The sequence below is a fragment of the Monodon monoceros genome, unplaced genomic scaffold (genome assembly GCF_005190385.1).
Source record: "Monodon monoceros isolate NGI ecotype Baffin Bay Population unplaced genomic scaffold, NGI_Narwhal_1 Super_Scaffold_12, whole genome shotgun sequence".
Taxonomy (NCBI): domain Eukaryota; kingdom Metazoa; phylum Chordata; class Mammalia; order Artiodactyla; family Monodontidae; genus Monodon; species Monodon monoceros.
This window is the reverse complement of record NW_021703768.1, coordinates 95,637,729-95,664,029: the sequence shown is the minus strand read 5'-3', so window position 1 is coordinate 95,664,029 and position 26,301 is coordinate 95,637,729. Positions and strand designations below refer to the sequence as shown.

Below are 26,301 nucleotides of genomic sequence, written 5' to 3'. Positions count from 1 at the left end.
TCCCCTCCACCAGGAAACTTACACAAACCACTGAACCAACCTTAGCCACTGGGGGAAGACACTAAAAACAACGGGAACTACGGACCAGCAGCCTGCAAAGAGTAGACGCCAAACACAGTAAGTTAAGCAAAATGAGGAAAAAGAGAAATACACAACAGATGAAGGAGCAAGGTAAAAACCCAACAGACCAAACAAATGAAGAGGAAATAGGCAGTCTACCTGAAAAAGAATGCAGAGTAATAATACTAAGATGATCCAAAATCTTGGAAACAGAATGGAGAAAAAACAGGAAATGTTTAACAAGGACCTAGAAGAAGTAAAGAGCAAACAAACAATGATGAACAACACAATAAATGAAATTGAAAATTCTCTAGAAGGAATCAATAGCAGAATTACTGAGGCAGAAGAATGGATAAGTGACCTGGAAGATAAAATAGTGGAAATAACTACCACAGAGCAGAAAAAAGAATGAAAAGAATTGAGGACAGTTTCAGAGACCTCTGGGACAACATTAAACACATCAACATTCAAATTATAGGGGTCCCAGAAAAAGAAAAGAAAAAGAAAGGGACTGAGAAAATATTTGAAGAGATTATAGTTGAAAACTTCCCTAACATGGGAAAGGAAATAGTCAATCAAATCCAAGAAGTGCAGAGTCCTGTACAGGATAAATCCAAGGAGAAACATGCCAAGACACATATTAATCAAACTATCAAAAATTAAATACAAAGAAAAAATATTAAAAGCAGCAAGGAAAAAGCAACAAATAACATACAAGGGAATTCCCATAAGGTTAACAGCTGATCTTTCACTGAAACTCTGTAAGCCAGAAGGGAGTGGCAGGACATATTTAAAGTGATGAAAGGGAAAAACCTACAACCAAGATTACTCTATCCAGCAAGTATATCATTCAGATTCGTTGGAGAAATCAAAACCTTTGCAGACAAGCAAAAGCAAGGAGAATCCAGCACCACCAAACCACATTTACAACAAATGCTAAAGGAACTTATTTAGGCAGGAACCACAAGAGAAGGAAAAGACCTACAATAACAAACCCCCCAAAATTGAGAAAATGGTAATAGGAACATATATATCGATAATTACCTTAAATGTAAATGGATTAAATGTTCCAACCAAAAGACACAGACTGGCTGAATACATTAAACAAGACCCGTATATATGCTGTCTACTAGAGATCGATTTCAGACCTAGGGACACATACAGACTGAAAGTGAGGGGATGGAAAAAGATATTCCATGCAAATGGAAATCAAAAGAAAGCTGGAGTAGCAATTCTCATATCAGACAAAATAGACTTTAAAATAAAGATTATTAAAAAAGAAAAAGAAGGACACTATGTAATGATCAAGGGAACAATCCAAGAAGATATAAAAATTGTAAATATTTATGCACCCAACATAGGAGCACCTCAATACATAAGGCAAATGCTAACAGCCACAGAAGAGGAAATCAACAGTAACACAATCACAGTAGGGGATTTAACACCCCACTCTCACCAACCGACAGGTCAACCAAAATGAAAATAAATGAGGAAACACAAGCTTTAAATGACACATTAAACAAGATGGACTTGATATTTATAGGACATGCCATCCAAAAACAAGAGAATACACTTTCTTCTCAAGTGCTCATGGAATAGTCTCCAGGATAGATGATATCTTGGGTCACAAATCAAGCCTTAGTAAATTTAAGAAAATTGAAGTTATATCAAGTATCTTTTCTGACCACAATGCTATGAGATTAGATATCAATTACAAGAAAAAAACTGTAAAAAATACAAACACATGGAGGCTAAACAATATGTTACTAAATAACCAAGAGATCACTGAAGAAATCAAAGAGGAAATCAAAAAGTACCTAGAAACAAATGACAATGAAAACATGATGGCCCAAAACCTATGGCATGCAGCAAAAGCAGTTTTAAGAGGGAAGTATATAGCAATACAATCCTACCTCACGAAACAAGAAACATCTCAAATAAACAACCTAACCTTACACCTAAAGCAATTAGAGAAAGAAGAACCAAAAAAAAACCCGAAGTTAGCAGAAGGAAAGAAGTCATAAAGACCAGATCAGAAATAAATGAAAAAGAAATGAAGGAAATAGCAAAGATCAATAAAACTAAAAGTTGGTTCTTTGAGAAAATAAACAAAACTGATAAACCACTAGCCAGACTCATCAAGAAAAAAGCGAGAAGACTCAAATCAACAGAATTAGAAATGAAAAAGGAGAAGTAACAATTGACACTGCAGAAGTACAAAGGATCATGAGAGATTACTACAACCAACTCTATGCCAAAAAAATGGACAACCTGGAAGAAATGGACAAATTCTTAGAAAAGCACAACCTTCTGAGGTTGAACCAGGAAGAAATAGAAAATATAAACAGACCATTCACAAGCACTGAAATTGAAACTGTGATTAAAAATCTTCCAACAAACAAAAGCCCAGGACCAGATGGATTCACAGGCAAATTCTACCAAACATTTAGAGAAGAGCTAACACCTATCCTTCACAAACTCTTCCAAAATATAGCAGAGGGAGGAATACTCCAAAAGTCATTCTATGAGGCCACCATCACCCTGATACCCAGAGAAAGATGTCACAAAAAAAGAAAACTACAGGCAATATCACTGATGAACATAGATGCAAAAATCCTCAACAAAATACTAGCAAACAGAATCCAACAGCAGATTAAAAGGATCATACATCATGATCAAGTGGGATTTATCCCAGGAATGCATGGATTCTTCAATATATGCAAATCAATCAATATGATACACCATATTAACAAAACTGAAAGATAAAAACCATATGATAGGGCTTCCCTGGTGGCGCAGTGGTTGAGAGTCCGCCTGCCGATGCAGGGGACACGGGTTCATGACCCGGTCTGGGAAGATCCCACATGCCTTGGAGCAACTAGGCCCGTGAGCCACAACTACTGAGCCTGCGCATCTGGAGCCTGTGCTCCGCAACAAGAGAGGCTGCAATAGTGAGAGGCCCGCGCGCCGCGATGAAGAGTCGCCCCCACTTGCCGCAACTGGAGAAAGCCCTCGCACAGAAACGAAGACCCAACACAGCCATAAATAAATAAATTAATTAATTAATTAAAAAATAAAAGTTTAGGGCTTCCCTGGTGGCGCAGTGGTTGAGAGTCCGCCTGCCAATGCAGGGGACACGGGTTTGTGCCTTGGTCCGGGAAGATCCCACATGCCGCGGAGTGGCGAGGCCCGTGAGCCATGGCCGCTGAGCCTGCACGTCCAGAGCCTGTGCTCCGCAACGGGAGAGGCCACAACAGTGAGAGGCCCGCGTACCGCAAAAAAAAAAAAAAAAATTTACCATTCTAACCATTTTTAGGTGTACAGTTCTGTGGCATTAAATACATTCACACAATTGTGCAATCATCACCACCATCCGTCTCCAGAACTTTTTCATCTTCCCTAACTGAAACTCTGTACCCGTTAAACACTAACTCCTTATTTCCCTCCTCCCCTACCCCTGGCCACCACCATTCTATCTACTTTCTGTCTCTCTGAATTTGACTACTCTAGGTACCTCATATAAGTGGAATCATACATTATTTGTCCTTTTGTAACTGGCTTATTTTACTTATTAGGACAATGTCTTCGAGGTTCATCCACGTTGTAGCATGTGTCAGAATTTCATTTCTTTTTAATGCTGAATAATATCCCATGGTATGTATATACTATATTTTTACCCATTCATGTGTCGACAAACACTTGGGTAGCCTCCACCTTTTGGCTATTGTGAATACTGCCACTGTGAACATGGGTGTACAGATACCTGAGTCCCTGCTTTCACTTCTTCTGGGCACATACATAGAAGTGTAACTGCTGGATCATAAGGTAATATGTTTGATTTTTTGAGGACTCACAATGTGGTTTTCCACACTGGCTGCACTGTTTTACATTCCCACAAGCAATCCACAAGGATGCTCGTTTTTCTTTTCGTGCTGCCATTCAATAAACCCCTAATTCTGTGCCATGTACTGTGCTATGTTTTCACATAAGGACATCTACTTAAAACCATTCATACATTCCATTCATGTGTAGTTATTTACTGAGTAACTACTACATGCTGAGTACTGTTCTAGCCCCTGTGACTACTGCAGTGAAAAAAAAAAAAGCCACTGCCTTAATGGAGTTTATATTTCAGTGGACTGATAGACACAAAAATAAGAAACAAGTATATATCAGATAATGATAAATTCAAGGAAGACAAATAAACAAGTTAAGGAGACAGAAAGTAATGAGCAGGTGTTTTATATGGGGTGGTAAGATATTCCTCTTTGAATGATGACATTTAAGAAGAGGACTGAGGGAAGTGAAGGAATTAGTTATGAGAGACTGAAAAGAGCAAAACAGACTTGCTCCCCAGCAAACTAGTCCTCCATATCTGCATCGGCAGGCTGCATTTTATCTTATCTGCCATAAAATACAAGTATTAAAAAAAAGTTAATCTATTGATATAAAAAAATCTACTATTGATTAAAAAAAAGGTACAAGGGGGGGTCACCTCTCTGAGACAGATACATGGTAACCAAGTGTTATGGACTAAATGTTTATGCCCCCCGAAATTCACATACTGAAGCCCAACCCCAGTGTGGCTGTATTTGGATGGGGCCCCTACAGAAGTAATTAAGGTTAAGTGGGGCCCTAATCTGAAAGAATTAGTGTCCTTATAAGAAGAGACACCAGAGAGCTAACCTGCTCTCTCTGAGCATACACACTGAGAAAAGCCCATCTAAGGACCTAGTGAGAAAGTAGACGTCTACAAGCCAGGAAGAGTGCCCTTACCAGAAACTAAATTTACTGGCACCTTGATGTTGAACTTCCCAGCCTCCAGAACTGCTAGAGATAAATGTCTGTTGTTTAAGCCACCCAGTCCGGGGTATTTTGTTATGGCAGCCCTAGCAAACTAATACACTATGTACATAAGACCTCTAAGAATAGCTAATTATTAATTTATAATAAGTACACTTACCAAAAATATGATATGGTCAACTGTATTCCTTGTTAGAACTGTGCTTGGAGCCAAGAAACAAAACCAGGGGAGTTTGATGAACAGGATATTTTAATGGCCTGAAATATCCTTCTCGCCACAGGCACTCCCTCAACAATGGAACCAGATTATTCAGACTTTTCTGAGTTAAATTTCCTTTCTTCATGCACTGCCAATTCTGGTCCTTGTCTCAGAGATCTCTTTGGGCTTCAACAGCACAAGGCCATTTGAGCAGCTTCAGAGAAGCACATACTTCTTTAGATATGTTGATAAACTGAAAAAGCTATAACTACAGACTAAGATAAATATTGACTTTATCAGTGACTTTTCATATGTTAGCCATGATTCATTTTGTGTACATACAAGATAAGTCTCAGAGGGACTTATCTTGTATGAAGCATTTTCTTCATTTCCAAGTCTTTAGGGGGTGCTTTACTCTAGCCTCCAAGGACTTGAAATAGATTCCAGGGTTCAGACTATAACTCCTGTTCACTCTATTTTACCAAGAGCACATTACAGCTTATTAAGCGGCTGTATGTCAAATATCATATTTGATCTGTACAACACAACCCCTTCTAAGAAATATATACACTTCCCTCTCCCCGAAATTATAAAACTGAGTCTTAGTAAGTGGTAAAGCTCAGAACCACACTCTTTTTTTACTTCATATACTATGTGTAAATAAATGAAGTATGCCAAAATTTCCTTGAAATAAAGATATCTGTGGTCATTTGTAAACCATGACAGTTAGCTTTTATAATTAAAGTTTAAAAAGCTAGATGGGTACTATTTTAGCTTAACGTTTTTATTTAATTAGCAGTTATGGCATGAAGATTTGACAACATGGGCATGCTCATTAGGACTTACTCTAAATTGATGAAATTTCATCATAGATCTATCCAAAGCTTTGAACAAACAATTATCTACTACCCACACTTACTTGGAGGTAGAGCACAAGTTAACCAGTAATTTGAAATACAGACTAATCCAGAGTTTGTTTCTATTGGTGAGGGAGAACAGTTACACAAAGTAATCTCAATCACCCCGCGTGACTATAAACCTATAACTTCAGTGGGGCAAGGGGAAGAGACTAGGCTTATTTACTCATATACAAGACATAACCAGAAACTTACACAGAAATTTCATTCAAATGGAAATTGGGTGGGGTATTTTTTGCACATCATTTAGTTTTTAAATTAAAATAAATATATCATTTAATGTATTTTAGAAAACATAAGAAGTGTTCTATACCAAAAAAATGGTTTTAAAAAGTAAAATAGCACTATTTGGTGAAAGTAATCTGACTAATTCAAGAATGTAATGCCACAAAATAAATCCAACCATAAACTATAAATTATTCACAAAATAATCAAGAACTTCTCACATTGATTTGAGGATTTTTTTTTTTTAATTACAAGATGCTTTCAAGAAGAAAAAGCCAACATTTAAAAGATAAACTTTAGGAAGATACTTTTTTTTTTTAACATCTTTATTGGAGTATAACTTCTTTACAATGGTGTGTTAGTTTCTGCTTTATAACAAAGTGAATCAGTTATACATATACATATATCCCCATGTCTCTTCCCTCTTGCGTCTCCCTCCCACCCTCCCTACCCCACCCCTCTAGGTGGTCACAAAGCACGGAGCTGATCTCCCTGTGCTATGAGGCTGCTTAGGAAGATACTTTTAAAAGATTTAAGCAGATCTAGATAAGAGGTACTAACAGATATGTTTTATCTTTTGACATTAAAAGCATTTGTATATATCTAGTTAACTGCTGTACTATTTAAAAATTTCTCACTAAGGTAAATTATTATTTCCCTACAGCTTATTCTTTAAGTCAAAAGATTCCTCTTTTCTTATTTGAACCTCTAAAGAAGTGGTAAGGAGCCCTAAGGGTGGTAGAGAGATTTCTAGGAATTAAGGGGGGGGAGTATGAGCAGGCCAAATAAACTAACTATGCCTGGCTACCTCACTCCAACAAGAGTTGCTCAATTTTTGTCAAATATTTACACACACACACACACACACACACACACACACACAGAGAGAGAGAGAGAGAAAGAGACAGAGAGAGAGAGCGAGGGAGGAAGGGGTGGGGGGAAGCTGAATGACTACCGGGATAAAAGGTGCTGCATCTAAAATAGTTCCAAAATTACTGCTCCAAATTAGATCCTATACGGTGTCCTCTCTGTGATAATTAAACATTGATTGGGACATGTACCAGTATCTCTTCCAAAAGACTTATGCTTCTTAACTTAGTCTCACAGATTTGACAAGAGATATTACCAACTGTCCTTTCAGACATCAAGGTGCACATTTTTGCTGCTCATTAAACTGCTGTGTTATCTACACTTTAAAGTCTTTAACCAAAATTAGTTCTAAACTAACCAAGTTCAATTATCGAGAATGAGGAATATACATAATCCATCCAGCTGGGCTGGGGCATGGTTACCCTCTACCTCCAACCAATATATTCTTTCTTATAGCAAAGAAATTTATCAAAAGCTACTGGGTTAGATCACAGCCTATATGGGTATCTAATTATAGAGACAACAGCTACCAAAGGTTACAGCGCATGCTCAATTAAAATGTTAAACATATATACACTATATGTATGTAAGATACATATATCTTGTATATGACACAGTTGACACCATATATATATATGTGTGTGTGTGTGTGTATGTATATATATGTCACTAAATGAGAGCTGGTTTGCATATGTTTGGTCCAGGTAAATTATTTTACACAGAAATCTCCAGGTGTTTAAAGCAATTTGAAAAGGTTTTCTAAATATTTAAACCCCAAAATATAGTTGCTCATAAACGTGAAAAAGGTATCTAGATCATCTATTCCAAGTATCTACACCAAGAAATATTTTCTTTGGTTGATTTTATCCAACTGCCATGGCATCAACTGTTGTCACTGTAATTCAGCAAAAGCAAGGGAGTTCAGTGAATATATTCTGCTTCAGAGTTATAAGGTCATTAATGTGACCCTGGGGAAATCACCCTCCTTTTTACTAAATTCTGAATGTATAAGAATAAGGATTAAAATGTTTCATAGGGCTTTCCTGGTGGCGCAGCAGTTGAGAGTCCGCCTGTCGATGCAGGGGACAAGGGTTCGTGCCCTGGTCCGGGAGGATCCCACATGCCGTGGAGCGACTGGGCCCATGAGCCATAGCCGCTGAGCCTGTGCGTCCGGAGCCTGTGCTCCTCAACAGGAGAGGCCACAACAGTGAGAGGCCCGCGTACCGCAAAAAAAAAAAAAAAAAAGTTTCATAGAAGGCAAAAGGGAAAATAAAATACTTAAAATCACTGGGTCCTCATAAAGTTGTCTTTGTCATAATAATAGCAACAAAAATAAAAGACAATTATACTAGCTATCTTAAGATCTGGTCTGATTATCACTTACTAACCATGACTAACTATGCTAGTCACTTAACCATCTTACCTTCGGTTTTCTCTCATCTATTAAACTTAATAAAATATTAATATGCATAGTACATACGTAGAAACATCAAAGTCACAATGTGTGAAAATACTTTAAAACAAAAAAGAACACATTTTTGAATTATTATAAATTATTGTTATAAGTATAATGAGATTGGAAAATTTTTTAATACTTTTAACACTTTATTAAAATGTGTAATGTAAAAATGGTGGATTCTTCACCACAGTATTTTGTTCATTGCCTGATTCACTTTACTACAACAATAAAATTTTTAATCTTTCCATTTTTCTCTAAATTTGATTTATTTTTCTTTGTTTTATGACTCAAACATTTTATTAACTCCCTTATCCAACATTTTCAAATAATTTAAAATCAATACATATTTATTAAATTCCAAATATGTACAAGGCACTATGCCATATCCCTTTACTAAGAGGCTCATCAAACTGAGGATTGCCAAGGCCCTTTCCTTTCTTCATCTCTTCCTCTTGGATTTATATTCAATTTAAATGGTAACTTTACATGAGAGTCCCTCTATCCCCAACAACTTAAGAAAGAAGAGAAGGAACTATTCATTCAGCTCCTATTATACTCATGGCACTACATTTACACTTACATTATCTCAGTGAATCCTCACAACAATGCTGAGATAAGTATTCGCATCCCATTTTAGAGATAAAGATAACGATAGCAGAGAAAAAATTTAAACCAGGTTTGCTGAATCCAAATCCTATGATCTTTCCTTTAAGTCAGTACTTTCCAGACTTCTAGATTTTACAAACCAGAACAACACTCACGCGCGCACCCACACACAATTGGTGGTCTTCATGTGGCTGGCAACATTTTACTTTCTAAGAAATTATATATTTTTTAAGCCCTACTATCTACCATCAGCATTATTTTATAAAACAAAAGGATATTAACATTTAAAAAAGAGAAAGGAAGGACAATATCAAAAGAAAGACAATCTCAATATCAAAGAAAAGACAGATATTTTCACCACAGAACAGGTCCTCCAAGCGGCAAATGAGAACAAATGCACTGAAGCACGCTGTTTCCCATAAGAGAGAAGTAGAATACAGAACCTAAAACACTCTATTTACTCCTACTAATTTTAGTACAAAGGTGAAAAGAATGCATATTTCCTTGACTAAAGAAAGCCATGGGCTTTCTCAAAGTTTTATATATATGCTGAGGCTCTGAGGACAAAGACAATTTCAGAAGCTTAAATATAAGTTAAGGAAGCTTCCGGTATCAACAGATCAACATTTCCAGTATTATTATGTATTTTCACAGATAGCAGTCCTTCTTTAGACTTTTCCTTCAAACAAAATCTATATCGATGCAATCAAAAGAGTGGTTAAAGAATACAGATCTATTACCTCACACCTAAGAGACTCATTTGTCTTCAGTTACTTTCCTGTCTTTCCAGCCTTATCTATCACACTTAATTAAAAAGAGCAAGGACCTTGTCTTTCTCATGTTTCTGATGCAGGATCTGATATTAGGATCCTAAGTTACTGTTTTAGGGTCAATTACAATGACTTTATTAGCTCAATGCCAGAAAAAGTGTAAAACATTAGTAAGTGTGAATTTGAGCTAAAATTTCGTAATAAATCTACATTTTAAAAAATTCATAGTTTGTCTTCCAACAGTGACCAACAGGAAAAGTCATAACAATTCTGAGACACATATAACCTAAATACTGTAGTCTCTTCCATATCTCTATTTCTAATTTCATCTACTTACTAGGCAGAGGATGGGTTCAAGAGTCTAGGATGGGAAGCAGACAGACAGAAAACAACTCGCTATGTGCTGTCCAATGGCACTTGGAACTGACCTCTAAAACTCATTACCATTTATGAGCATCTAATGTATCAGGCATAACATTAGGTCCCTGCTCCATCACTATTCCATCCTGAATTGTCCTAAAAGTCTTAAGAATGGAGCATACTCACTAGACACCTGAAGCTTCTAAATGACCACTTGGCAATAAAGTTCAAAGTTTTATGAAATAACTCTTTTAGGCCAACATATTTGGCAATCCTCTCTTTTAAGGATTAAATAGTATCCTGATTGATCTACTGTACTTTATATGGTACAGTTAGGTTATGTATCTACATTGCTCAAAGATAAAAAAATAAAAATAAATATTCCTGATTTTGTCAATGACTCCCTGTCATAATACAATATTATTGGAACAATCTATTCACACAGTAAAGGAAACACCTTCTGTTTTTTTCTTTTTTTAAAGCTACAAGGGAGGTAAATGAAGTATCTTTGTGGGCATGGGCAATATGTTTAGGTTTTAATCTTACTGAATTTAGTCATTGTGTATACTCTTCCCTTTACTCAGACTATCCATTCCTTTTTTCACTCACTTTTTAAGGCCTAAATCAAATATGTACTCCACTGTGGACACTTTCCTATGAATCTACATAAAATCAATACCATACATTGTATATTCACACTGCACTGTGAATAAACGTCCATAATTCATCACTATTTATAAGCGTCTAGTATGTCAGGCACCATTTTAGGTGTTTAACATACTTCCCAATTAACTGCATTGTTTCCAAGTCTTTATCTATCATATCATTGTGAGTCTGTCCAGAAGAGGAACCTTAATACCCATTTTTATCCACTCAGCACCTATCACAGAGCTTGGGACATAACAGGTTTTGAATAATGTTCATACTTTATTAAGAATACACATTTTAGGAATATTACTCAGCCATAAAAAGAATGAAATACTGCCATTTGCAGAAACCTGGAGAGACCTACAGAATATTATGCTCAGTGAAATAAGTCAGACAGAGAAAAATAAATACCGTATGAATCACTTATATTTGGAATCTAAAAATAATACAGATGAATGTATATGCAAAACAGAAACAGACTCACAGACCCTGAAAACAAACTTGTGGTTACCAAAGGAGAGAGGGGAGTAGGGAGGGACCAATTAGGGGTTTGGGGTTAACTGATACAAACTCCAATATATATAATAGATAAGCAACAAGAATATACTGTATAGCACAGGGAATTATAACCAGTATCTTGTAATAACATGTAATGGAGTATAATCTGCAAAAATACTGAATCACTATGCTGAACACCTGAAACTAAAATAATTCTCTAAATCAACTATACTTCAGTAAAAAAAGAGTACACATTTTGTTATCAGAAATATACAACTGTATTTGCCCAAAATATAAGGACTATAATTTGATCAGAATCTTCAAGTTTTATTGTTCTAGTGCAAAATTTGTTTCTTGATTTTCTTCAACAAGTGAAATTGATATAAATAGTTGCTTAGCATCAATAGATTTTCCACGTCATATCCTCATTTCTGACTTTTTTTTTCCATTTTAAATAGAAAATCAAGTGCTGAAATAATTTCGTCTCTAAATCAGGAGAGTTATTCACTGAATGCTTTACTAAATTATAGTCAGACAGACCTGTGCTTAAATCTTAGCTCAGTTACTTACTAGCTATATGATCTTGTTCAGTTTCTTCTTTATAGAATGGAGATAATAAATGGTATCTATTTCATAGAGTTACTGTAAAGAGCAAATTAGATAATATATTTTAAGCAATGGCACATACTAAACATTCAGTAAATATGCAGCTGTTGTCCCGGTGATAGAGATTTGTCCCTAACCCAGCAATGATTACAGTCTTACTTTAAACCAGTGATACTCAAAGAGATGTGTCTAACAAAGAACACAAAAAATACCTGTGTAACTGATAAAAATATAACATATCCCACACCTCATTCTGAGATTTGCTGTTGGTGCAAGCACAAAGGAAGTAAGGTATAGGCACACAGTTGGAAAACTATCCCCCAATGTCTTTGAAATCACTAAATATTAAATTTATTAAACCTTTTATATTAGTCCATTCCCAAATCCATTTACTAACAGTTAAAATGGTGGATTTGTTAAAATGCCAAATTTGAATTTTCTATTTCCCATTAGACATATTTTATTAAATATTTATTTATACAACAAGCTCTCTTAAGCAATAAATGCTTAATTAAAATAATTATATTGTTTTTAAATCCTTATAAAGATTCAAGATGCAGAGAAAATATTTTCCCTCTATAATCTATTCCTAATTTGGGGTTTATTGGTTTATAAAATCAGAAGGACAATGCCCTGTCAACACTGCCACTGCCTGAAGAAAGATACTTTAACATTATCACCATGGCCAGATGTGCTCAGGGCTCAAAGCTGCTCTTCTACTATGTCAACAAAGGTCTCAGTCCTATCTGCTGGTATAAGTTTCTATGTTTTACTGCTGTTCAACTTAGTTATTTAGCTCATCAATTTAGAACAGTCTGTAAGTGTGAAATAAAAATACTGCAGTAGCCACATATTCATTCATTAAAAATATAGTAATTGAAGGTCTACCGTGTGCCAGGCACTGTTTTAGGCATGTTTCTGCTCTCATGGAGTTTACTTTCTAGGACAGGGGAACTGTAAATAAACATATTAATAAATAATATGTTAGGAGATGACAGTTATATGAAGAAAAACAAAGTTAAGGGGGATAAAGAGTGACAGGAGAGATGCTACAATTATTTGTAAGGTGTTCAGGGAGGGCTTCTCTCTGAAAAGATATCTGAACAGAAAACTAACAGAGGGGAAATACCAAGCTATGTGGATATCAAGGGAAGAAGCATTCTAGAAGAGGAAATAGAAACTGCAAAGGCCGTGAAGTGTTCCAGGAAAAACAAGGCAACTTCTGTGGATAGGGCAGAGGGAACAGAGGGGAAAAGGTATCAGATAAAGTTAAACAGGCAGCATGGGGTTATATCCAGTAGGATCTTACAGGCTATGCTAAGGCCTTTGAGTCTTACTTTTAGTTATAAGGGAAGCCCTTAGGGCTTCCCCGGTGGCACAGTGGTTAAGAATCCGCCTGCCAACGCAGGGGACACGGGTTCGAGTCCTGGTCCGGGAAGATCCCACAGGCCACGGAGCAACGAAGCCCGTGTGCCGCAACTACTGAGCCTACGCTCTAGAGCCTGTGAACCACAACTACAGAGCCCACGTGCCACAACTACTGAAGCCTATGCGCCTAGAGCCCGTGCTCCGCAACAAGAGAAGCCACCACAATGAGAAGCCCACGCACCGCAATGAAGAGTAGCCCCTGCTCGCCGCAACTAGAGAAAGCCCGCGCGCAGAAACAAAGACCCAATGCCGCCAATAAATAAATAAATAAGTAAATATATAAATAAATAAGGGAAGCCCTTAGAGTATACTGAGCAGAGACATAACATAATCTGAATTATGTCTAAAAATTATGACTGCCATGTGAAAAACAAGCTACACAGAACAAAGGCAGAAGCAGGGAAACTAGAGGCACAAATGACAGATTCATGTCAAACATAAGTGATTAGCCACAGGAGAAATAAAATTTCCTGGACTTAATTAATGAACATGACGACCTAGACCCTCTAATTCCCTGTGACAAGACTGTAAAAGATGTTAGCACCTGTTACATGTCAAACACAACAAAATTGTTTGCTAACAGATTAGTCAGGCCTCAGAAAACAAAAAAATCATTGTTTGCAAGGCAGATGATATTTCATTTACAAAGGTCTTTCCATAATGTACATTAACCCTTAAATCTTTAGATGGGCATCCCCAAATCTCTCAGATTCATGAAAGTCAAAACTACAAAGAAACAGCAATGAATTATTCTACTTCCAGGAATGGGAGCCTAAGACCAACTCTCCCACTAAGGATTAACTAGAAAAACTTACCAAGAAATAATTAAAAGCAAAAACTTAAAAACATTTGCTTGAAGGCACTGGAGAGCTAACAACAAAGTAATGATTTACAGCTGAGGGTCAGAAGCAGCTCAGAAGTAAACTCTCTTCTGGAGGTACTTCTCCCCTCCTCCCTCACAAAAGCAGATATTCAAACAGCCAGTAAAAGGGGAAAAAAGGAAAGCCATCTTATTAGAAATTAAAAAAAATAAATATTGAAACCACAATAAAATACCACTGGACACTGAGCAAAATAGCTAAAACTAAAAAGATTCATTACTAAGTTCTGATAACAATGCAGAACAAATACAACCTTTATACACTGTTGGTGTGAGTGTAAACTGTACAACTACTTCAAAATTAAACATATATATACTTTAGAAGACTGTAAAAATAACTTCAATTCTCCACCCTTTACTATAGACATTACCTCTGAAATGTGACTCTGTAGCGTCTCTCATCCATAATTAGAATCTATTTCCCTACTCCTTGGATTTGGCCTGTACGTGTGACTTACTCTGGCCAACAGAATGTGTTGAAAACAACCGTGTGCTAGTTCGCACCTATAGGCCTCAAGAAGCCTTGCGTCTTGCATTTCATGCTCCCTCTGAACCAAACGAACAAGCCCAGGTTAACTTGCCAAATGATGGAAGACGTGAAGCCCAGCTACCTGCATCGCCACAGTGACTAAAGCCATCCTAAACTAGTGTGGCCCCAGCAAACTGCTGACACATGAGCAAGCCCAGCTGAGACCAGCCAAGCCCAGCCAGCAAACTACCTTGCCCACACACAGACCCATGATCAACAATAAATGGTTACTGTTTTAAGCCATTGAGTTTTGGAGGGGTTCGTTCTACAGCAATAGCTAACTGATGGTATCAGAAGTGAGGTACTGCCACAATTTCAAAAATAAAATATGTAATATTGGTTTTGGAACCAAACAGTGACCTAAGGCTTGAAAAATGGTGAGCAAACTCTTAGCAAAAAGCTGGAAAAGGGTAAGAAAATTTTCACCTCACGCTGAAAAAAATGGGAATTTGTGCATGTAGTAACAAAATATGTGGCAAAATTGTGTTCTCTATCGTACTCAGAAGATGAAAAAGTTACTTAATAAACATTTAGATTTGTCTGAGATTTCCAGGCAAATGTTAAGGCAGCTGGTTGTTCCCAGCTGTGCACGACTAAGGTAACAGGGCAAAAAAGAGATGAGCTAAAGAAAAAAGTGATCAGTTTACAAGCAAAATTTAGAAGGAATAAAGAAGGGCCAGGACTTGTTGGGTTGGAAAACACAACTGCTTCTCATCCAGTCTCTCAGCTGGCAAAACATTCTCCAAATGTATAGTCTGGGACTGTAGACCAAATCAAGATGTAAAACCCCCTCATTAATGTCTCTAAAAGAATAATGAAGGGGCCTACAAGACCCCCTCAGCTAAATAAAAGGCCTTCTATGGTCTTAAAGGAGTTGTCTCACAGAAGTCTGACACACCCAAAATAAGTCTAGAAAAAGTGTGTCTCAAAAACAGTTATAAGTTTGACTCTTCGCATATAATAACACCCAGCAATTCTACTCCCAGGCAGATACCCAACAGATATGGATGATCATATGTAACAAGAGGCATGCACCAGGATGTCCACAGCAGTAATACTCATAATAGCTAAAAACTGGAAACAACCCAAATGCCTATCAACATTGTAATGAATATGAATATAAATTTTTAAAAACTGTACTGAATAAAATTTTTAAAAACTGTACTGAATAAAACTGTACTGAATAAAATAAAAACACATTTTATTTATTTATTATACAGCAATGTAAATAAACTATATCTATATGCAACAAAAATGAATAACAAAAACATAATTTTGAAGCAAGCAACACAAGAAAATAATATAATTCCTTTTAAATAAAGTCAAAAATAAAACAGTTAAAACTAAACTGTGGTGTTTAGAGATGTATGATTAAGGGGTAAAAATATAAAAACAAAAAGAAAATATCATAGAAGGTAGACTACATGAGAAGGAAAAGAAGGGGAAACTATTTAGAAGAGGCCAAGGAGAGTTCTGGCAAGCTGGCAATATTTTATATCTTGATCTGTGTAGTAGTTACACATATGTCAGCTTTGTGATTAACTGTACATTTGTGTTTTATGTACTTTTCTGTACAGACATAATTTAACATGTATAAAAGATGTGCATCAGTGAGACCACAGGACTGTGGCAGCCAAAGAACTAGGAACGTGTCCAGGTTCAAAAGCACTTTAGACAGAACTATTTTGTTTAAATGATATGCTCTGCTGAGATTTTATTCAATTCATGTAATCAAAGCAACACTGATTTATTCTGTCAGCCTGTTTAAGACAAAAGGGGAAGAGAGGATTCCCTGTGTTTGCTTAATGATTCAGTAAAATCTAGCAGGTACTATATTATGAGATGAACTATCACCGTTTCTCATCAGGAGCACCATTCACTTTCAATAATAGTTCTTTTTTGTTTTCTTTTTAAAATTTGTTTTCTTTTTGGCGGCATTGGGTCTTCGTTGCTGTGCGCAGGCTTTCTCTAGTTGCGTAGAGCGGGGGCTACTCTTCATTGCGGTGGCTTCTCGTTGTGGAGCATGGGCTCTAGGTGCGCGGGCTTCAGTAGCTGTGGCACGTGGGCTCAGCAGTTGTGGCTCGTGGGCTCTAGAGCACAGGCTCAGTATGTGGCACACGGGCTTAGGTGCTCCGCGGCACGTGGGATCTTCCTGGACCAGGGCTCAAGTCCATGTCCCCTGCATTCGCAGGCAGATTCTTAACCACTGCGCCACCAGGGAAGTCCCTCAATAATAGTTTTTTAAGATGTGTGCTCAATAGCCATTCAAAAAGTCCTGATAAAATATTATTCCTCCATCATTTATCTACTTGTTCTTCAGAAGTTCCTTGTGAAATTTTACTGTGATGAGAAACGTTTGAGGAGAATTGCCTCCTAGCCCCATTACAGCTGAAAGCAAAGTCCTAGACTTTTTCTGCCAGGGAAAGAGCAGAGATGAGAGAAGCCACAAGAGATGAGAGAACCTTCCCTCAAGGCTTCAGTATGTATCGCAGCTGACGATCAGCTTGACTTCGGTGAGAAGAGACATGTATCACAAAATAATAATATGCTACACTTAGAACCTTCTCTTAAAGAAAAAGGCACCACTGTAAAAAAAAAATGCTGAAAAATCATACATCATAACTTGTATTTGTCCAGTTCATATTCTACTGCTACACCATTTCTGAAATCTGTAACACAAAGTATAAAAGAGGGTTACAGATTGATTCAGTTAAGAAAATACTTTTCTTTAAAAATCTAAACTCATTAAACAAGAAAAAAAATCAGCTTTAATCACTAGCTAATAACTTTAATTAAATTTAATTTTTAAATTAAAGAATGTACCAGTTGGCTGATGTCAGTATTGGATATAAGACTGTTATAAATAAAACCTTAGATTTTCCCATAAATCTATAATTGTGAAATGGGCTACAGGGTTGGTAGCATTATATTTTGAAAGAGCATTACAAATCAGACAAAATGCAATTTTAAAGTACAAGCTAAAATGTTGAGATCTGTGGTAGATTTAATTCTCCAAATATAGACACAATATCTTTTATCCCACAGGCCCCTCTTTCAATATGACCTTAACACTTCTCTCATAGAGAAGTGTGGTCAATATCCCTGCCCCCTGAAGCTTGCAGACCTTTATGACTGCTTCAACCAACAGAGGACAACAGAAATTATGCTATGTGACTTACGAGCCTAGGTCATAAAAATGTCATGCACGTCTGCCTTAGGATGCTCTTGGATTTAGCTGCCATTGGCATTGGAATCAGGTTAAAGCCTAAAGGGCACTGAGGACAGTGTTAGTGGAAGCCTAAAAGGACCAGAAGGGGTTGTTGGTAAGGGTTTAAAAGTACGGAAATGTGATTGGAAGATGCAAGAAAGGGGTTCCTTGTTTTATTTTGGAGGGAAGTTTAGAAATACTGTTGTTGGCAGAAAAATTGAAAATGAGAAATGTTCCTAATGAACTCAATGACTAAAAGTGCCACTGGGTTTCTTCTCGTTGCATATAGGAAAGAGATGAGCTAAAGAATGAACTATTAGCTCCAAAATAGCAAGGACTTGCCGGGTTAAATAAAAGTGTGTGAAGTTACAAGGACCTCCAGATGACAAAACGATTCTCAAATAATGAAATGGCTTTCAGGTAAAGATCAAATCCAGAGTAGGGCTGTAACATGCTGTGTTAAGATTTCAGAAAGAGCTAAGACAAAGCTTAATAGAAATGTTCAGATTGACAAAAGGTCTTATAAGTTATATTAGTATTTTTATTCCTATATAACTAATTACCACAAACTGAGTGGCTTAAAAGCACATCAAATTATTAGTTCATAGTTCTGTAGGTCAGCAGTTCAGACAGGCTCGGCTGGCCTCTCACAAGGGTGTAATCAGATATCAGGCAGGGCTCTTCTCTGGAGGCTCTGGGGAAGAATCTGTTTCCACACTCATTCAGGTTGGTGGCAGAATCTAGTTCTTGCAGCTAATGGCCTGTGTTCCCTGTTTCCTTGCTGTCAACCAGAAAACACTCTCTTCTCCTAGGGGTTGCCCTCATTCTTTCTCACCAATGTCTCCATCTTCAAACCAGCAACACGCAGAGTCCTTTGTACGCTTCATATCTTTCTGATTTCTCTTCTGCTACCAGCCAGAGAAAACTTTCTGCTTTTAAAGTGAACAGCTTGGGCCAAGCCCACCCAGAAAAATCTCCATTATCTTAAACCAACTGACTGGGGACTTTAATTCAATCTGTAAAAGATAATTATCTATTTAAACAAAAATAGTATAGTGTAAGGTTTATAACATATTTAAGAAAAATATGTGATAATAAAAGCAAAAGGCCAGGGGTTGGGAGGAATGAATGTATACTACTGTAAAGTTCTTATCAGTGCCTTGACCTTGACACTAAAGGAAAAACGCGTGCCCCCATTCACGTTTTAATGCATATTTTAATGGTTAATATTTTTCCAGAACATTACTGAGAAACTGAAATTCACAACAGTTTAAGTTTAAATATTTTATTTGTATCAACAACAGAATGTTTTAAGTTTACTTTCCTGGTTTTATGGAAGCAAACTTATCAGTAATATTTTTAAAATCTACTTCTTTGTTTATGTTATTATCAATTGAGGGAAATGCCATGTTAAATAATTTCTCTTGACAAAGTGATAATCATAAGTAATTTTAAGTTAACTTCACTTTACTGAAACTTCTTTCACAGGACACCACTGTAACTGGTATTGTTTTTAAAAAAATTCTCAAGGTCACTAACACATTTGGGTAAAACTGCACTAAGCAAATTTCAAAACAGTTTTAGAAGATCCAAACATCATGCTGACTTCATAGTATAATTACTGATACTGCATGCTGCTAAAACTATTTCAGATGAAATTCTTACAGGACTTAAATAATCTAACTTTTTTAGAACCAAGTCAGTGGCTGTTTTTTGTAAATAGAAGTACTCAGAAAATAACTTTTCTCTGGTTAAAAATACAAAATTTGAAGACACTTCATTTAATTTTTCATATCTTCATGATAATGTGAGATTAGGATGGCCAGAATCTCTCTAATTTCTATTTTATATAAACTTCCCAATAATAATTTATACTCTCATCTGGTGATCTGTATATTTCAAACTTTTCATTTTTATTTTAAAATTGAGCAGGTATATTCACAACTCTTGTTAACGTTCTGCATTCATCAAACATTCAAAGTTATATTCTCCCACTTGTTGTAAGCAAAGGGACAGGCTTTTTATTAAGTATGCAGCTTTATTTTTAATCAGATCATTTTATTGTAGAGCTCTATTAACCTTTTTCACTTGGTTCAAACAGCTAGGAAAAGAAGGTCACTAGCATCAAAGAACAAAATTCAGTAAGGTCTTCTAATAGACCTAATCTTCCCTTAAACATTGTCTTCCTAAATTTATCCTAAAGATATTAGACAAAAAAAAAAAAAAAAGGAAGGAATTATCTTCTTTATGCCTTCTACTTTCACAACTAGTTCTACTTCTGGCAAAACTTAATAATGGCCTTATAGTTAGGCATTTCAATTTTGCTGCTCTAAACTGGAAAGACCTCTTTAAGTAATGAAGATACCAATGTGCTGTATGTAATAGACACTTTTACATTTCCTACCATATTTAATTCTCAGAAAAACCTTGGAAGGTTGCTATTATTGTCCAAACTTTCAGATCAGAATTTGAGCCTCAATCAGGTAAGTAACCGCTCGAGACTCTTTAGCTATTTCCCAAGAGGTAAACAGTGCGATTCCAAAGCCTGTGTTGCTTTTACTACATACCAATGCCACCTTCAAAGTCCTTTACATTATTCTGTATTATCTGTCAAATGTAATACAGAGCTATTTTTTAGCTGAATGGTAGAAATAACTAGGAACCAGAGAAATGCTTTGTCCCAGGACACACACCTATTTAATAAGGTGTGTATTTAGTAACAAAGTCTAAACCTTCTCTACAACAATATTAACATGGGAGAGGTGAGGGGGGAAGGAACTATGAATAAAAATCTTCAACCAGACCTTTTAAAATATAAGAAATTAAAATCACAGTTGTTCGCAATTTTTTTGCTCCACAATTTATTAGGATAATTGATTTTTATAATTCTTATACTAATGTATGTGATATATTTTAGCGACCTAAAATGAAAAATTAATAGGTGATTAATGCTGCAAATATAAATAAAGGCAAACCCCTACTGTACAAAGCAGTATAAGTAGGGCGTACAAGAATGGAAGCCATGGGAGACAGTCATGTCTGAATCTAAATCCAATTAAAATAACATGGATGGTACCAACAGAACCCGGCTCAATACAATTTGAAGGAAATAGGGAATCATATTAGAATTCTTCAAATTGGCATTAACTAGGTCAATATACTCACATTCCTCCCTGTCAAATTTAAAAGTTAGGAACTACCATCTATACTCTTATCCCCTCCTTTTTTCACTAGGACACACAGAACGTTTGTTTACCTATAAGATTTTTACAAGAATATACTTCCCTGACAAATATAGAATACCAGTGAGTTTATATTTAAGAACCTTTTTTCTCTCCGAACAGGCTCTAATCCTATAAATCAGTAAGAGATTGGTAACAGGCAGGAGACTTTCTTAATGAACACACTAGTACTTTTAAATTCTAAGACAAGAGAACTTGAAGATTCTGAAGGCATAAATTAGTAAAACATAAGAGGGACCAAAGCACAAACAAGTCATCAGTTAATACAAGCGACATATTTAATTCATGTGAATTTAACTGTGATTCAGTTCAATTCAACTATATATATGGACTTCAACTATACACTCTGCAAACAGAGATAGAATACTAATTAAATAATGCAAGCAATGAGGCCCACCATTCCCTGAACGAGTGTAACTCCTGGAGTCAGTGTGAGTGTGAGACGGAAAATGTGAATCTTCTGTTTCCTCAGTCGATGCGTGCTGAGGCCTCATGTACTAAGGTGATTCTAGGGCTAAAAGACATACATGCACTGTAAATCTAATGTTCAACTAAAGAAACAGCAAACTTCCAACAAACTTCTGAAGAAAAATAATACCGCTGAAATTGACTTAATAAGAAATGCTATGATGGGATCCAATGTTGTACTTTCCTAAGGGATTTCCTCTCCCTCCCAAGAAGAGTCTTGTCTCTATGAGATCATCACCTTCTGCACCGACATTAGAGACCCTAAAACCCATCTCTCCATAAGATTCCTTATATATAAAAGAAAAAAAAGAGGACATCACTCTTTTTAATATTAATGTGCAAAAAGAAAAATAAGAAGTTTTATGGGAGAGGCTGGCAGAAATGAGGATTAGGGAAAACTATGTGGGCTAATAAAGGCAGTCTTTGTAGATTTGGGCCAATCTGCAATATGAATCGCTTAATGTAAGTTAATGAATTATAAACTGATAGAATTTTTTAATGTAAGTTAATGAAATATAAACTATCTGATAGAATTTTTACATCAGAGTTTCAAAAATTACCTAAAACTATTTGTAAACCAAACTTCCCCGAAAAGAATATTGGAAGCGAAAAGCACCCTCAAGTAAACAGGTCAAGTTTGCCCTCCGTCAATATATACAATTGACTGGTAGACACATTCTGGTCAGGAAATGTTTAAACTTTCATGCAAGTGGCTATGGTTAAGCTGCTAAGTACAATTTTCAAGCTCCAAATTCAACATCCCACCAGCAATTAAACAACAGGATAGAGAGAATTAGGTATAAAAAAAAGATAAAATATTTTACAATTTCTACTTCTTCCCATTTCCGAGGGAAATCATGTTTCCTAAGCCTAACTCACATCCTGGCGCTGACAAAAAAAATGATCATGTTTGTACTTTGCAGTGTGGTTAACCAACAAGGCAGCCTGAGGCTGGGTGACTGGCTGGGCCCTCCAGTTCCCCCAGACACTGCTTGGCTGCTCCAAGGGCAGAACAGGGCAATCAATATTCAGCTAACCTGTTACCTACTTGCACTTCAGCTGAGCAGCCATCATCTAGAAAAATCCAGTACAGACTCTATTTTACTACCAGAAACTCCCTGATTCTCTAGTACTATGAGTACTTCATCACCCAGACAGTCCTGCCAGAAAAGAATACGAAAACTCTCAATGCAATCGTCTATCAAGGTCATTCTCTCACTCCTCACACTTGGCAAATGGAAATAAATCGCCTGCCCTCCAGAGAGTTTCATGACTATCAAAACAAAATGTTTAAGAGCAAGATAAAACCATATAGACTATGAGAATAGGCACTAGCCATGGACCTCACTAAAGACAGACGGCAAAGTAATCACTGTGGAAGCACAGTGGTTACTTTATTAAATTGTACATTATTTTCAGTCCTTCTGGGCAAATAAAAAAAAAGTGACTTATTGTTTATTAATTTCAAGGGTCCTTTGAGACAAAGTATAAAAGCACATAGGATACCTGGCATATATTAAATGGTCAATAAATGTTATCTATTATCATTACCTTCTTAATTGTTTAAATGTGGCAGTATCAGGCATAGTGGTTACTTTCTGTGCACTGCAGCTATCCAGACACTCAGCTTTAATGAGCTCCATCCACCTAGGCTGACTAGAATTCAGAAAAATACAAAGTGGTAGCACTTAGGAAAGAGACAATGAAGTATCTCAGCCACCTGCATATTTCATATAATATTATGAAGAAATTAGATGTCCCCTCGGCCTCCAAATAGGTCATAATCCATACGAACTGACCCAAGGCAACTTGTGGGTTTACTTCTTAAATAAACAAAATTTCCTTATGAGAAATGTTTACCTTTTTTTAGGAATTACCATTAATTAGACCGCATTTTAAACTGTATTTTTAAACTTGTTTTTATTTTTAAACTTATTCTTGTCCTATATAATATCCCCTCATCTCCGAAGATCTCTACTCTTTAGAAGCAGACAGCTGAAATACATAGAATTAGGTAGTACTTAATTCATAAATAACATGTGTACCATCAAAGAGAAGTGTAAATACACTTATATGGCAGCAGTGTTATTATTAGTCATTACCATGCCAACCTAAAATACCTGAGGAGGTGACTATAATTTAACTTATAAACGAATACACAATACCCACTCTCAAAGCTAAGAAATCTATAAATTACATCTAAATATAAATTTACATATAAATCTATAAATTACTTATCTGTCTACAGCAAAATGCTTGACAAATTTAAATCGTTCAAGCTACTTTAGGTACATGCTTACAATGTTCATATTTTGTTGTACTTCGGAGTCAAAAGAAGTCAATATACATACAAATCAGTTGAAAAGTAGAGAAAATACCCAAATTAAAATGAGGATGAAAATCTGAGCATCATTTACATGAGGCAGAAGAACTTTTGATTTCTCATTTTAAAACAAGACTATCGTAAAACTAGCAACAGATTTTTGGTAGACTATTTCTTCTATTATTATACATTAACTTAATATTAAATAATATCCTTCTCCTCCTCTCTTAACTAAAAAGGATGATTGCAATATGCCTGCCTCACTGGAGTGTTTTGAGACTCAATATTTGTAGATTTTTGAGCCTTGTGGCTAAAAGAGTGAATACAAAGTATTATAATCAAGAATAGCGATATAAAAACAAAGATGGTTTAAGATAATAGAAAATTACATTTATAAGTGGCACAATGCCATACTACCCCTGTGGACTTGTTCTTTCAGAGTACATACTCTATGAAAGGTCACTGTGGGTGAAAAAAAAAACCCCACAGGGAGTTCAAGCAGCCTACAATGCAATATTAGTAATTAAGGAAGTGGTATTCTTCCTCTATATTCATTTGGGAATCATTTCTACTAATTAAGAGAAAAGGAACAGTGATTTGTTAAAAATGATGGTTACAGAAAATTCAATCTGAATTCCAACAGCCTGGTTACAAAGGAGAATACTGTAACACTGAACAATTTTTTTAATAAGGGCAAACTACTATACAAGCCATCAAGTCAGTACTCAACTATCTTCCAAAATAATATACTCCTAAAAATATTTTCCAGAATAACCTGTTCCTAACACAATGTTGAACTATAGCACTGCAAATTCAAATTTAATTAACATTAAGTGCCTACTATGTGAGAGTCATTCTATCGATAATAGGCACTTCACAGATATTTAGTTCTATCAATAATCCTAGAAGGCAGGTATTACTAGCCACATTTTCAAACTGGGAAATTAGCTGCAGAAAGATTCAGATTCTTGCCCACAGTCTAAGAATTTAAACTCAAGTCATCTCACTTTTACACTTTAAATCCAGTGTACCCCCTTCATTCCGTCAGACTAGGGTCTCATCTGGCTATGCCAATAATCAACTGACAAACCATTCAACCTCACTGGGCCTGAGTTTTCTCAGTAAACTTAGAGGGTTGAAATATTCCCTAAGTTGGTCTCTTTCATCCTCCTCTCTCTCTCTCTCTCTCTCTCTCTCATTCTCTCTGTCTCTAAAATGTACTATTTTAATCCTTTTAAAGTATACAATTCAGTGGCTTCCAATACATTCACAATGCTGTGCATTAATTTCAGAACGTTTTCACTACCCCAGAAAGAAACCAATAACCTTTAAGCTGTCAGTCCCCATTCTTTCCTTCCCCCAGGTCTTGATAACTGCTAACCTGCTTGTTGGTTCTATGGATTTGCCTAACCTGGATATTTTATATAAATGAGACCATACAATATGTGACCTTTTGTGTCTGGTTCCTTTTACTAAGAAAAATATTTTTGAGGTTCATATACATTGTAGCACGTATCAGGACTTCATTTCTGTTTATGGCTCAATAATATTCCATTGTATGTGTATACTACTATTTGTTTATCCATTCATCCATTGATGGGCATTTGAGTTGTTTCCACCTTTTGGCTACTGTTATGTACTGCTATAAACATGCATGCAGATGTACATATTTGAGTCCTTGTTCTCACTTCTTCTGGGTATATATCTAGGAGTGAAACTGCTGAGTCATTCAATAGCCCTATGTTTGAATTTCTGTGGAAATGACAAACTATTTCCCATAGTGGCTGAACCACTTTACATTTCCTCCAGCGATATATGAGGGTCCTAATTTCTACACATCCTCACCAACACTTGTTATTTTACTTTTTTTTGTTTTTAATTATAGCCATCCTAATGGGTGTGAAGTGGTATCACTCTTGTTTTGATTTGCATTTCCCTAGTGATTAATGATGTTGAGTATCTTTTCATGTGCATGTTGGCCATTTTCATGTCTTCTTTAGAGAAATGTCTATGCAAGTCCTTTACCCATTTTATATTTGAGTTGTTTGCCTTTTTGTTGTTGAGTTGTAGGAGTTCTTTACATATTCTAGACAGAAATTCCTTACCAGGAATTTGCAAACATTTTCTCTCATTCTTTAGGTTACCTTTTCTTTTTCTTCATAATGTCCTTTGATGCACAAGTTTTTAATTCTGATGAAGTCC

The 26,301-nt window shown here is 36.1% G+C and overlaps 1 protein-coding gene across 3 annotated transcripts in view; it reads right to left on the bottom strand.

Moving 5' to 3' along the window:
• The window catches only part of COMMD10 (COMM domain containing 10), a 162,348-nt gene that overhangs the window by 96,334 nt on the left and 39,713 nt on the right, over positions 1-26,301 (bottom strand). The window contains exon 6 of one of the 3 annotated variants that reach the window (XM_029217029.1): positions 16,205-17,527. The exons of the other annotated variants lie outside the window; for them this stretch is intronic. Within the exon in view, the coding sequence (XP_029072862.1) occupies positions 17,510-17,527 (18 nt within the window). The 3' untranslated portion in view covers positions 16,205-17,509. Of the gene's footprint in view, positions 1-16,204; positions 17,528-26,301 lie in introns of those variants that run through there. 3 annotated transcript variants of the gene reach the window in all.